This window comes from Ornithodoros turicata, chromosome 1 (genome assembly GCF_037126465.1).
Source record: "Ornithodoros turicata isolate Travis chromosome 1, ASM3712646v1, whole genome shotgun sequence".
Classification (NCBI taxonomy): domain Eukaryota; kingdom Metazoa; phylum Arthropoda; class Arachnida; order Ixodida; family Argasidae; genus Ornithodoros; species Ornithodoros turicata.
In genome coordinates, this window is record NC_088201.1 from 165,780,402 (window position 1) to 165,794,429 (window position 14,028).

General features: G+C 44.3%; 1 protein-coding gene across 4 annotated transcripts in view; it reads right to left on the minus strand.

The window, feature by feature from the left end:
* The window catches only part of LOC135378747 (E3 SUMO-protein ligase ZBED1-like), a 33,049-nt gene that overhangs the window by 4,598 nt on the left and 14,423 nt on the right, over nt 1–14,028 (minus strand). For all 4 annotated transcript variants that reach the window (XM_064611836.1, XM_064611834.1, XM_064611837.1 and 1 more), the window contains 2 exons: nt 11,541–11,651; nt 2,636–2,987 (listed from right to left, as the gene is read on the minus strand). In XM_064611836.1, coding sequence (XP_064467906.1) covers nt 2,636–2,987; nt 11,541–11,651 — 463 coding nt within the window. The remainder of the gene's footprint in view (nt 1–2,635; nt 2,988–11,540; nt 11,652–14,028) is intronic.

Here is a 14,028-nt window from a genome sequence, read left to right on the forward strand (position 1 = left end):
TCACCGTTCCCCGTGGGAGTCAGAATAATCAGGATCTGAAAAAAATCGGTTGGCTACTGTACAAGGTGTTTTTTTTTTTTTTTTCATATTGATTTGTTACACCTTTTTTTATTTTTAAGTAAAAGAAAAGCTATGACAGCTGCAGAGATGCCATTTTTGCAGCTGCGTTATACGGCATATGTTATATCGCATTTTGGCGCTCAAACTAGAGGCAACAAAACCAACAAAACAAGAGGCACAGCCAGTGGCATAGCCACGGGGGGCTAGGGGGGGCTCGAGCCCCCCCTACCTGCCACGGACCGACCCGACCGGAAATCGTGCAAATTCGAGGAGAAAATAATATATGGGGGGGATACGTCCAAATCAATTATTTTCGTTCTGTTTTTTTAACCCCATTTTGCGGTGTGCACGAGTATGCGTATGTTGTTGCGCCCCGGATCAGCGGCGGGGGGGGGGGGGGGGAGAGTAGGGCGAGTTTTCGTATAGAGCCCCCCCTACCTTGGAGGTCTGGCTACGCCACTGGGCACAGCCAAGGACTCATTCTCATAGATTTTCGGTAAATTTATTTCAACAACTGTCGTTGTGTTACAGGTGCTAAACTGAGTGAAATGACCACGAGGAACCCCTTTCCACAAAGAAAACGTTAGGTTGACTTGGAAAATTTCAGAGTTCTATTCAAGAAATTAATGTCCATGAAATGAAACGAAATAAAATTGTTACCATATGTGGCAAATGTTCCTGGCAGAATAAAAAATCCCTTGACTGCGTGTCTCTCCGTTGCCTACGTTATTTACTATGAATATCTATCATGGGTGGTGGACCACCCTGTATATATACTACATCACTTAATTTTGCAACAAAAATAAGCCGAAACCAAAACTGTGCTTGTGAAAAAAAAAAAAAACAAGGAAAAGACACCCTGTGTACCGGATGATTTGCTAAATGCTATTTACATTACAATCCGCATTTTGCTGTTGGCAGATCTCTATTTATGCATACTCTCTATCCACTCCCCAAACCTTACGTCCTGAATCCGCCCATGGAGATCTTTCCAGACAGCACACATAGGAAACAAAGCAAAAGAGAAAAAGAAAGCAGTACACCATTTAAAGGGGCACAGAAATGCCCACACTAGTTCATTCCATATTACATTACACGCTATGTTAATGTCTCACTTGTTTGTCTTAATTCAAAGCTTGAGTTCCATTATGAAGCTACAAGCAGAATTATACCGGACTCTTTCCTGCCTCGGCACTGAGCATTGAGCGTCGCTTCGGCTCGTGCATAGGTGCTTTTAGTCCATGCTCCGCGTGCATGCACATGCACATGCCATGGAGCAGTTCCGGCAAAACAGGTAGTGCGACTTACAAAGCAGACTGCTGTCCAAAGGACGTGAATATAACTGTTGTCACAAGAAAATCTGCCATTACTGTTGTGGGCTACAATTCAATAAACTGGTACTGAAAAATGCAGCAATGAGTGCCATACTGTGCAACTGCTGCTCACGGGCATCATAAAAATACCAATAAAATAAATAAATACCGCTCATGTGCAGAGTATTACAACAGGACCCGTTCTAAATCCACACACACACACGATAGGCATGCGCACACTTCTCCCGCTGTCTGATTGGACGCCGCCAATTTTTGCTTCCTGAGGATTCCAGTGGTTGCCGCCAAAGTGGCTCTGTTTTCATTGCGTGTTTTCTTCTAAACATTAGTGCCTGTGTGAACTAATTTTAATGAAGAAAGAAGGAAGTCAATGAAAAGGTTAGCCAGCTGTAGAACTCGAACCCACATCTTCTGGATTGCTGGTCCAGGGCTCCAGCAATAGAAGAGTTCAGTAAATCCCAAAATGCTTAGCGCCGCTTTGAACTGTGGGAGTTTGGTAATACGAAAGAGACAGGTGGTCTCCAAACTGTTCAGATTTCTCCCCTACCGGTCCATCGTCCACGACACGTCAAAGTCAGCGAAAGCGAAATGTGAAGGATCATTCTTCGTTCCCCCACTCAACAAGCGCGCAGAATGCTATGTGTGCGCAAAGAGCACTGGAATTTTCTGAAGTTGTCCATTGAGCTAAGCTAACAAGACTCTCCAATGACTTCCAAGGTTGCGTCATCTGAAAGAACAAACTACGCCCACTCACTCCTTGTGTGTTTGTTCTTTCTTCTGTGTTCCAGCCTCAGAACATCAATTTCCATCGTGTTCAGCAGACGCCACTTGTATCGCCCCATCGTATGAATGTGTGTGTGAGTGAGAAAACTTTTAAGAGTGAAAGTGGAATGAGAGCGTGAGTGGGTGTCGTTTGTCCCTACAAAGGACGCAACCTTGGAAGGTACTGGGGAGGTGTGTTAGCTTAGCTCGATTGGTAGAGCCCTGGACAGGCAGTCCAGAAGATATGGGTTCGAGTCCTACAGCTGGCTAACCTTTTCAGTAACTTTCTTCATTCATTGTTCTTAGGCACTCGATGCTTGTGTGTTGTTCGTCCTTTCTTCTGTGTTCCAGCCTCAGAACATCAATTTCCACCGTGAACTAATTTTGTTTGCATTGTGATGATTGAAACACAGACTTTCATTTGAGAACAAGTTGTTTTTGCATTTTAGTGCCTCTCTAAATGAAAGTATAGCTCGGCTTACATTGTGCTTCCAGAAGCTCCAACAGGATCATCAGCAGCTCCTGGAGCCGCATCAGGAAGCTGGAGTTGCACCAGTTGCTCATTCTGTGGTGGGAGTGATTGGGGCTCGTCGAAATCCACACTTGCGATGGCTCCTTTATGGAACATGTAAGTGCTGTCGATGTCAACACCGACGTGCTTTCCTCTGACGTGGCGCCGAAGGTTTCCCGTGGTGCCGTTCTTGTAAGAGATGACGACGTGACAAAGGTTGCACCTCGCTTTCGCATCCGTACTTGGCGTAAAGAGAGTCCATATTGCGCTTCTTTTTCCCAGGAGGGAGCCTTGTGCAGATATTCGAGTGCTGTCCTCACTTTCTAGCGGGGATACAAAGCGGGGCGGCAAAGATTAACGTGAGCGAGACTAGCTGTAAGTTGAAAACAAGATTCCATGGTTCCCACTGAATTTTGAAACAAAAATTCCAGGGTCTTTCAACGACCTTTTGTGGCTCAGCTGTCGTTTCACCTGGGACATAAAACGCAGTTTTATGACCAGCGCTTCAACGTATATAAAAAAATAAAAATAAAAACTTTATCGGCTACAGGTACCACACGAGAAAATATGTGGGGACTGCACAGTAGTGATCCGTCCACAAACGTGACTAAAAACTCCTGAATGTTAAATATAAGAGAAAGGAAAGAAAGGAAGGTTGATCAATACAATGCAGGACGCCATGCACTTCTTGCACTTCTGGTTTGCACTGCTGATTCCTACTGCAATTAGTGCAAACACCTGTGACTTCAAAATTGCAGTTCTGGCTCCGGATAAGCAGATTTTGCACTCGCAGCTCCACGGGAATAAGGAAATGATGCAAAATCGAGGGTTTTTAAGGACTGTGGGGAAATTTCATGTTTTTCCAGACCTTGAAAATGGCATTTTGAAATTCCAGGGTATTCGAGGGTTTCAAGGACCAGTGGGAACCATGAGATTCATGGCATCACAACTCAGCTTAAAGTGCCACTACAGACCCGGAAAACAGCGTTTATTTTATTTAGTCCATGAAAAGAGGTGCCTCAAGGATTCTATATCAATCCTGTTTACAAACGCTGTGCATTTCTGTCAATTTTTGAAGATCTGCTGAGCCTCCACAAGTTTCGATGACGCACTGAGCGAGTGACGTAATCGCAAGCCCACAAATTGCAATGATGTCGTGTTCTGGAGAGGGCACCCGTCTCCTAGCAACGACGCGGGCATCCAGGGAGGGTCACGAGGTGGAGAAGTCAATTGAGGCTGATCGAAAGAGGGGAAAATGGGAGAGATGTCTCCTCCCTCCTTTGTGTATTCTCCAAGGTTGGAGCGGTCTGATGGTATGTCATGATGGTATGGGGCTCCGCTAACGGAGTGCAAAAAGTGAGCCCCCGGGAAGACGCAAAGGGCAACGATGTTGCCAGATGAGAGGCGGGCGCTCCGCCGGATCATAATATGATGTCGCAGTTCCCAAAAATAAAAGTTAATTTTCTCTATCTTTCCCGACACGTAGAGCCAAAATATTCAGCAGGAATGTAAAATGAGACAAGATTATTTCAGTAACAAAACCTTGGTAGGATTCTGAAAGCACGAGATTTAGTCTGTAGTGGCACTTTAAGCTGAAAAATGAAATTGCGCACAATAGGTAAGGAGGGAAAAAGGGTGAAAAGGGTGGATACAGAAGTGGAAGGCGACTAACAAGCCACCCAACCAGTGAGTTGTCCTTGGAGAGTCCGGCAAAGGGGACGGTTAAGGTAACGTCGGTGCACTGGGTCACATGGTTCCCACTGAATCTTTGAACAAAAATTCAATGGTCTCTTAAGGACCTTTTCAGGCTCAGCCGTCATTTTGTCTGGGACATAAAACACATTAACGAATTCAAACAGTTCAGGGAAAAGACGTGCTGACTCCAGGAATTGAACCTGGACCTTCTGATCTCTGAACCGGAAGACACCTGACTTCCGGAAGGAACTGGAGGAAGTGAACACAGGAACAGGAACTGAACACAGGTTCAGTTCCTGGCGTCGGCACCTTTTCCCCCAAGCTGTTTCAATTCGTTAATTTCTGGGCGTTTGAGGCTTACATGTCTGTGTCGTCCCTAATTGTGGTCTGCATCGGACAATTCGTGTTGTTTAAGTAAAACACAGTTGATGACCACGGCCTCAATGTAGCATAAAAATATTTATCATGTACAGGTATCACATGAGAGAATGAGTGAGGACTGCGTAACAGTGATCCGTTTGCAAATGTGACTGACAACTCCTGAGTGTTAACGATCATAGGTTAGAAACGAAAACCGATGGATACGACAGGGTGCCGTTTATGTCTCTCACTCCTCATTTCCCCTGCTAACTCACATGGATTCAAAACTGTAGTCCTTACCCTGGAAGGGCAGAATTTGCACTAGCAGCTCCACGAGAAACCGGAAATTATGCAAAATGAAGGGTCCTCAAGGACAGTGGAAAATTCCAGGGTTTTCCAGACCTTGAAAATGGCATTTTGAAATTCCAGGGTATTCAAGGGTTTAGAGCACCAATGGGAACCATGGGTCTCTCGATTTCCCTGGCACGATGTTCCTTGCGTCGGGCTACTCTACTGACATTTATTACAAGATAAATGAAAAACTGCTTTCACACTCCTCAACACAGAACTCCAAATGCAGCTGCACTGAGCTGTTTAGCGACCTGGAGCAGTCATGGAGGCAATCATCAGCCAGTCTGGCCAAGAAAAGTTGGCACCATAGAACAAGAATGTATACAACAATTTAGCTGTGCAGGATATGGTGATGCGTTAGACGATGTTTTCTGCTCTCATAATAAAACCCTGTATGTCTCAGTTCTTCCACACACTTTTCTTTCCTTTGGCCCGCATGGCCAATGGTATGCCGCACTGTTCCTTTTTTTTCCTTCACCTGTTGCATGGAGTAAAATCCAAATTTGTTGCCGGATTCAAACTGGCAGTCGTCGAAAAAGCCTGACAGCGACGAGAATCAAACCACGCACTTTACATCATGTTGCAGTCTGAAACGCGCCCTCATTCTGTGTATTTCGTCTCCAGGTGCACTGAGTATGACTACAAAGGGCTTCCTTCAGGGGAAAAGAAATTCAGTACGCACTCACTTAATGCCAAACGTAAGTAAAAAGTTTAGCTACAACACGCTGCCTGCCTGTCTCACTGTTTTGTTTTTAAGCAGCTCCACTCCAGGTGATAAAACTGAAAACAGTACTAAGTAACTCGGGGATGAGGTGCTGACACCATGAATCGAACCTAAGGCTTTTGATTTCCGGTCAGGTATGCATATTCCTGGCGTCAGCACCTTTGCCCCGAGCTTCTTTGAATTTGTCAACTTCTGGGTGTTCTGATGCTCTGTGTCATCCATGGTTGTGGCCTGACTCAGCTAATAGACCTCTACCCGAGAAACGTCATTGTGACGTTGGTATGTATGTATGTAGTTAGAGGTTTTCTGGCGCAAGGGCTACTTAGGCCAAGTGACGATGGTAGATAGACTGAAACCGAAACAAATCCAAAGGGGAGGGCTTGGTTTCACTAATGGGCACTTTTTTCGCTGCCCCCTATTGAAAGAAAAGTAGGACTGAAAACGGCATCCTTTCCAGGAACCATCGTAATCCCCTCAGGACCGTGGCTTTCGAGTGCAACCTTGTTCGCCCCAATAGCTTCGAGCGTAGTTCAACTCTACCAAATTAGTGGCACTGTCGAACACTATGACGTCATTTGTTTACAAACAGGGAGAGATCTATTCCTGTTGTTCACGCTGAAAACAGTCGTTCGCTGGGTTTCAAAAATTGAATGAGGTCATTACAGAACAAGATCGTAATGTGAGTGTTCACCCAGACATCAAAAAGGTCAGGCCATAAATCACAGAAGCACAAGCATCTTGCAGGCACCAGACCGTATCATTCCACATGGAACTGGAATGATAGGAACTCCCTCCAAGCACAATGCGTCCACCCGTCTGCAAAGCTCTGCAGGAGCGAGGAGGAGAACAAACGGAATGGAGTGACTGACCGAATGGCCTGCCTCTGCGAGATCATTCACAAGTACCATAGTACGGTATGTAGATGCGCTAGCTTGTCCCCTCTGCTCTGTTGTCTGTGTCGTTTTGTGTTGATGATGATTAGGGTTCTTGTGGCGCATCGACAACTATGGCCATGTGTGTCGGTTTGTGTGTTTCCCCTCTTCTACGTAGAGATCATTCGTTCGTTTATGAACGAGATGCTCCAAACCGCCCGCTCTCAACGGTCTGTTAGCCTGTTAAACGACTCTTTCAAAAAGCAGTACTGAATGCAACGTCGGCTCCGCCATTCCAGCGGAAGATTTGTGTACTTCTAGCAAGTCCCAGGAAGCAGTCATGGAGGAACGACTCGGTCTCATCTTTCTGGTAGCACCAAATTCTAGGGTTGGAGGCGTCGATGTGAATAGCTATCACACCGTTCACACGGCTCTTCGCATTTCCATTTTTCTCACGTTTTATTCTTCAACTTTATTATTAACTTAGCCTTCAACGGGTCTGAGAAATTCACCAAACGTAGCAAAGGCAGCCGTTTGATGAGGTAACATATCACACATGGATATTCGTGTTGACAATCACAACAGTGTCAGTAACAAGGATTACGTGCAAACTAACAGCCCCCGAAGCAAGTGGTGCCCGCAAATCATGCATCATTTGCCTGCAACCAATCAACCACGGTATTTCTGTCACTTACGTAGCCACCATTTAAACTTTTTTGCGCTTAAAAAATTGGGGGGGGGGGGGGAACTTGAAAGGAAAACTGGTTAGAAACACATAAGAATTTATTACAAAAAAGACTTTTGTAATAAATCCACCGGATATATGGGTAAACGTTTAAATAATTGAGATTTATTATTAAAAGCAAAATTCTTTGAACAAAACTCTTGACAACATATTCCACCAATGAGAAGCCGGATCGACTTAACACACACATCAGTGTGTTAAGTCGATCCCAGTGAACAACAGTTCACTAAGGTGAACTGAGATCATTCTTCTGATGACAACCTTCATGGCTCATTCTTCCCGCATCAATTGAAAAAATTGAAGATTTGACATTCTACTTGCAACAACCACATTATTTTATGATTGCTGTTCTTCGCAGTGTCCACTAAAGTTACATCCAAAAGTAAGAACGTAAAATTACGTGAATGCTACACAGCTCAGGGTACTACTCGTGATGTCATGAAATGAACGACTCACTAAGGTGAACGGAACTGAACGAATCAGTTCACCAAAGTGAACTGTTTCGCCCATAGCTACTTCAACACATGCCGCCACACGAAAGTTGCATTTTGTGAGAGTGAATGTGACGTAGTAGTCACACACAGAGCCGTGCGCGGCCATTCATTCACATGGCGTGTAATTTACAGGAGCGTCAAAAGGTGGCGCGATCAATAAATGCTACTCTGGTAGCGCCGAGGCTGCTTTCTGCCGGAATGAAAAATTTTAATCAACAGGCTTTCCCAATGCACTGAAAATATAGCGGGTCAGCCAAAATTTTGAAATTAGTTTCAATTAAGCAAAAATATTAATTATAGGGGTCTGAATTAACGCGAGTCTACCGTATTTGCAAGATACCAAGTTACTCGCAAAACTATTTAATAGAAATGGGACAGATCCAAAATTTTTTGAAGCAGAATCAGAGTCAGAATCCAGGGAAGGTTCTACGAATCCACGAATCTTACGAATTTCGAATCATTTCTTTAAAAAGAGTTTATAAAGCCAAGAAAAAAAAAGCACTTCTAGTAAAAACTGTTTCGAAGCAGAATATGATGCCTTTGTTTAACGAAAAACAAATTAAATAATGCTTCAGTTTCAGGAGAAAATATACCCGTATAGTTCCTCCTAAACATAATTTATTGAACAAGTTATTAATCGACCGCAAGAAATGCATAAATTCTCGAATTTTCTGAATTAATTCCATAAAACTAAGCAACAATCACGAGCAGAATCAGGTTACTTTTTTAAACTTGTAATGTAACTGTTCTTGCCTGAACTCTTTCAGTCCAGAGCAATGTAAACATAGAAACCAGAAAAAACATGTCGGTCAATGAGGCTTTCGACGGACCCCGGAGGCGCCAATTTGAAAAAGGAAGGAACAAACGTGGTTGGCGGATTCGAAAGAAGAAATTCGCCGTTTTGGGCACTAGGGTTTGGATTCCCGAATCTCGAATCCCTTTATAGGATTCGAGGATTCGTGGATTCGCGGAATTGGTTGGCTCATCCCTACTATTTAAGGTACTGCATTTTCTCTAACCTTAGACGACCCCTTCCCCCCGAGCTGAGGGTATACGAATTCGGAAGAAAAAAAAAGTAAACAGGGGGATATGCTTCCTACTGAGAGAAAAAAAAAAAGGGGAAAGGTTAGCCACGATGTAGGCTTGCTATTCCCAAAAAACTAGGGGTGCGCGAATCCGAATATTTTATATCCGAATCGAATATCGAATCGAATATCAAATGGAATGGGGGAAAAAATTCCGAATACCAAACCGAATATCGAATATTCGTGCAACAGTTTCAGCCTGAAGCAGATGAAGCGCACGACAAAAATCCCGGTGTTTAGCTGGGTGAATTCCTAAAGCAAAAGTGTGCTTCCTTTGTTGCCTTTCCCGCGCTTAAAATTAACAAAAGGCGTTTGTCGTATTTTCTCACCATAACTTTGTGAGCGCAACAAGCAAGCTTTTAGTAATTGCACTTGTGGAATGGTCAGCTTGCCGTTAATAATTTCAGCAGGCTAATTCAGACTTACTTTAGAATCTGTTAAAATCTCATCTACGGTCCCTGGAAAAAAGTCAACGAGAGAGAGAGAGAGAGAGAGAGAGGGGGGGGTGAAATATGGCCCTTGGAACTGTAAAGGTTCCCGACCTGTGGTCTAGGCAGTACATTAATGCAAACAACACGCGTTAAACATTCAGCATCGATAATACTACGCACACACTTATAAAGAAATATTAGATCGCGTTTTCTAAGTCTAGCATCCCATAATTCCATTTGACAGCGTTCAATAATTCTTTCATATTCACAATAAAAACGTCTACCTAATTACGTGTCGCAATAAAAATTTGTACAAATCCACGTTGTACATCCATCCCCAATTTATGAAGCGAGCGTCACACCAGTATTACACCATTTATTATACCAGTATTATACCATTTATTCATCACCGCATTCTTTGCAGTTACCTGCCCACAGCTGATTGTGCTCCATTCCGTATGGAACGTTCGACAGACCTTACTTCTTTAAAAGCGTGCACGACAATGTAGTCAGGCACATCGCACCAGGCATCCAAAATCTACTGCGCTGCCGCAATTCTTGATCTCTCCTCTTGCTTCAGTCATCTTCTAACATACATTTGCTTCGGATATAGTAAAACCTCCAAAGTCGGACACCTCCCTACCTCGCACAACTCCCCATGTCGGACAAGATTTCATTGCACGGGCAGGCTCCCATTGAAACTACATGGGGATGAAATTCTCTATGTCGGACACCTCCCTATCCCGGAAGAAGAACAGGGTTTTCCCCGCTAAGTCGGGAAAAAACCCTGGCCAAATTACCTCAATCTCGGCCCATCTTTGCACCAAAAAGACCCAAAGTGAGCCAGTGTCCTTGACTTCCACCCTTTTTTTCCCTGTATACTGCTCTCAGTATTTTGTTGTTCTCGTTGTTCAAGTCCAAAAACGGGCGTTGTCAGTCTACATTGTAACTATTCTTTGTGTGAGCACTTGTCTTCGGTTTGTCTAGAGCATTCGAACGTGCACAGCACCCAGGCAATGAAAAGTGGGCTGATGCTTCAGAGACAAGTCGCTGAGCTTAATTCCGAGTCTGTTTAAATTATCGAGCAAGCAGCACGCTGCTCGAAAAGCTCCAAACGTAATGCCATCGAGTGGAGCCTACCAAAATCAGTAATGATTATCAGTGAAGGGTTGGTTAGGGGTACCACTAATGAACATGAATTGAAGAAGAGGGACATCTCTGGCAACACAGCTGTGATCTTTTTAAATTTTTTGTTTCCTTCGTATTCTGTAACCTCCCTAGGTAGGACATACTTTGGCTGCACCGCGGGTGTCCAAGATAGCGAGGTTTCACTGTACTTGAAACCACCTTTCCTGCTGTCTTCTCCCTTGCTCCTCCACCTCAGAGGGGAACGATCTCATTGGGTCCCTCTCCCATTCTACACCTTTAACATTCTCCTCTCTCACCGATGAGCGAGGAACCATGTGGGGACGGTATTTCGTGGAGATTTCGAGATAACCGAACGTCCTCCACAAAACCCTTTGAGACAAGCGGTGAAAAATACATGGCGTTCGTTTCGCAATGCCAGAAACTTTCGATAAATACAGAGTTTTCAAGATATGCAAGTTCGTGTTAATGAGGTATTACTGTACTGAATTTTGAAGATCATAGCATAGAAAGAAAAAAAAGTATTAATAGAACAGAGTGTGCAGTTCATTTCTTGCTGGTTCATTTCTTACTACTTGCTGGTGATTCCTATTGCAAGAAACAGTGCTAAGTACTCCAAGCTACAGTTCTGACTCCGGGAAAGTGTAATTTGCATAAGCAGCCCCACGAGAACAAGAAAAAGATGCAAAAGCAAGGGTTTTCAAGGAGTGCAATAAAAAATCCTGGTTTTCCCGACCTTGCAAACAGCATTTTCAAATTCCGGGGTATTTGAGGGTCTCAAGGCTCAGCGGGAACCACATCCAGTTGTTCACATTTTTGCGGTGCCAGATAAGTCATTTTCAAAGAACAATGCAAATATTTGGGTGCTGCAAAAAGCTGTCCTTCTGCAGGACTTTTTAAAAATATGGCACTTGCATCTTTTTCTGTCATGAGCACATTACAAACCTACTGATTCTACTCAACAGTTTCTCACCTGGACAACAGACAGCCATAAATTCTTCTGTGCTTTCTGGTGCTTGCGAGAAACTGGCGCTGTCAGGTTCCTCCTTGATGTGAACAGGTTCAGTTGCAGCTGTTGTTGTTTCTAGCAGGCAGAGGCAAGACAATATTGCTTTTGAATATTATTAACATCATACAGACATGAACTGTGGAAATGGTTAATTCAGTGATTCATGCTTCCTGCTGCTGTAGCACAAAAGACATCGGTGTCAGAGTCAGTGCAGATTTACATTGGTGGGGACCCTCCTGCCTAGTCAGTATGTACCTTTCATGGTGCTGCATGAGGATAAATTATGGCCAAGTCCACAGAGATTATTGACCATGATGTAACTATTTTGTGTGATATATACATGAAAAAGTTCAATGTACAGCAGTTGGTTCGTTTATTAGCACCCACTTTTCAAAAAGAGTACCTCACCTTAGCCTTTCCAACTAACTTCTTCTAACACCTTGCATCAACTACCTTGTGAGGTAGGTATACAAGACTAGATTATACTCCTAGCATAAACTGAAACCTTCCTCAACTTTTCTGGAATATCAGTATTGAGCTCTGTAAAATCAAGCTTATTAAGAATGTTCCTTTCTATGTATAACAGGGACAAGGTGTTAACCCTGCCGTGCGCCATGGTTGCCCGATGACTGTTCTTTACGAGCTCCAGTTTCGAAAACGAATGCTCACAGGAACTGTTGCTAACCATCATAATGAGATATAGAAGTGAAGAGCAATCTCAACATCAAGGAAAACTTCCTTCACACAATAATCTGCATGTCGAAGAACTGTTCTCATCTTGCAAAAACGCCACGGCGAAGTGGCTTGATGTCTTCGGTGTCTCCGAGGATGCAGATTTCTCCGTAGAGACCTGTCCCGGAAGAGGGTTCTTGATGCACGTCCAACTGTTGATCAAGATAAGCTAGATAAGATTAGAAGCTGCCCTATTTCCGAGAGAATGTTCTTTATGCGGAACTCCTCTGAAGGGCAACTCAACCGTGCTTCCGGAGCAGTTCGGAAGATTCAGAAGTGGTTAGGGCGCCAGAAACGTCGAGATCGCAAACTTCTGAAGAAACATACGCAAGTTAATGGCCGACAGTTGATGATGATGATTCCACCTCACAGAGTGTGGTTGTCAAATCCAGTTCAAATGCGGTTTGAGGCATTTTCACGAGGCTGCCTTGACAAAACAAAAGATTCTTTCCCACCAACCACTCGCAAGGTGCCCGTTCCACAATGAACCTCTACCATCAAACACTATCCTGATCTTAGTGATGACAGCCTCCTGGCAGACGACGGCGTGGTGTGGTACGTAATACACGTTTCTTGCGGGATTCAGACCTGTCACTGGCTCGGCATGGCCTTCTGTGAAGTACTCCAGTAATGCCCAGTCATTCGAGTCTCCACATTTCCATAGGGTCACCTGTGTCTTCACAGCAGAGAATGAGAGAGGTGGCCGAGGATTCGCGGCAAGAATCTCCAGCAGCTGAATAACCCGAGTGAACCTTGAATAACCCAGTCCAATATTGTGTCAACGGCAGTTAGGCTGTCTGTAAGATGCAGGATGTCTCCTGAAACAAGCGTAATAGTCTTGTCCTGCTACATAATATGTCGTCAACATCTTGTGAGAAACATGATGTCAGTGCAGGACGCGTTCTTCGAAAAGGCACCTTGTACCCTCCTCGGTGACAGGTGGACTGAGTGACTTTCTGATTTCGGGATGGTGAGGACCTCCAACTCGAGTGATAGAGTTTGTGCAGCGATACACATTGAAGCTCTATTGCACTTGCAATGTGCGAAACCGTGGAGTTGATCCGAAGGAGAATACGGCGAAGTCTTCCAGATTAAAGGACTGGGCAGCTGAGCTTGTCGGAAAAGCTGTCCTCTGACTCCCACAGTCGAGCAAGAGACAAACGACCTTTGGCCCAACCTGCACAGCTGCTGTTCTATGTTCCAGTTCTGGACATCGGCACAATGTTGCCCTTTGCGTGGGCTGGGCGGATACACTTGGACCAGGTTTGGGATAGATTTTGCATAGCACTGTCAAGCAGGGTTGCGGAGTTGCCGCTCCAGAGTTGGAATGATCCCGGAATCACTGCAGATTTATCAGAGCCTGGAGTGTAATTGGAATGGAATAGTGGAAACTGTCCTAGGAATGGAATGGGAATGGAATTGGGCCTTTTTTTTTGTGGGAATGGAATTGGGCTGGAATGGTCTGGTTGCTCTGGTGGTAGTTTTGATTTCAACCCACTGGTTTCTGCCTTTGTGCACCCTTTGTGCACATGCATCTCATCTGCACACGGTCAAAAGCAAAATAATATTGTTTAATATTCGGCATTAATAAACGGGGTTCCCTTTGTCCTTCATTTCCAAAATAATAATATTAATGCTAATACAGTAAAGCTATCCGCGGTCACCCAGAACTATGCCCAGCTTTGGCAGGTGTGGAACGAGTATTCTCCGCGGCTTCGTA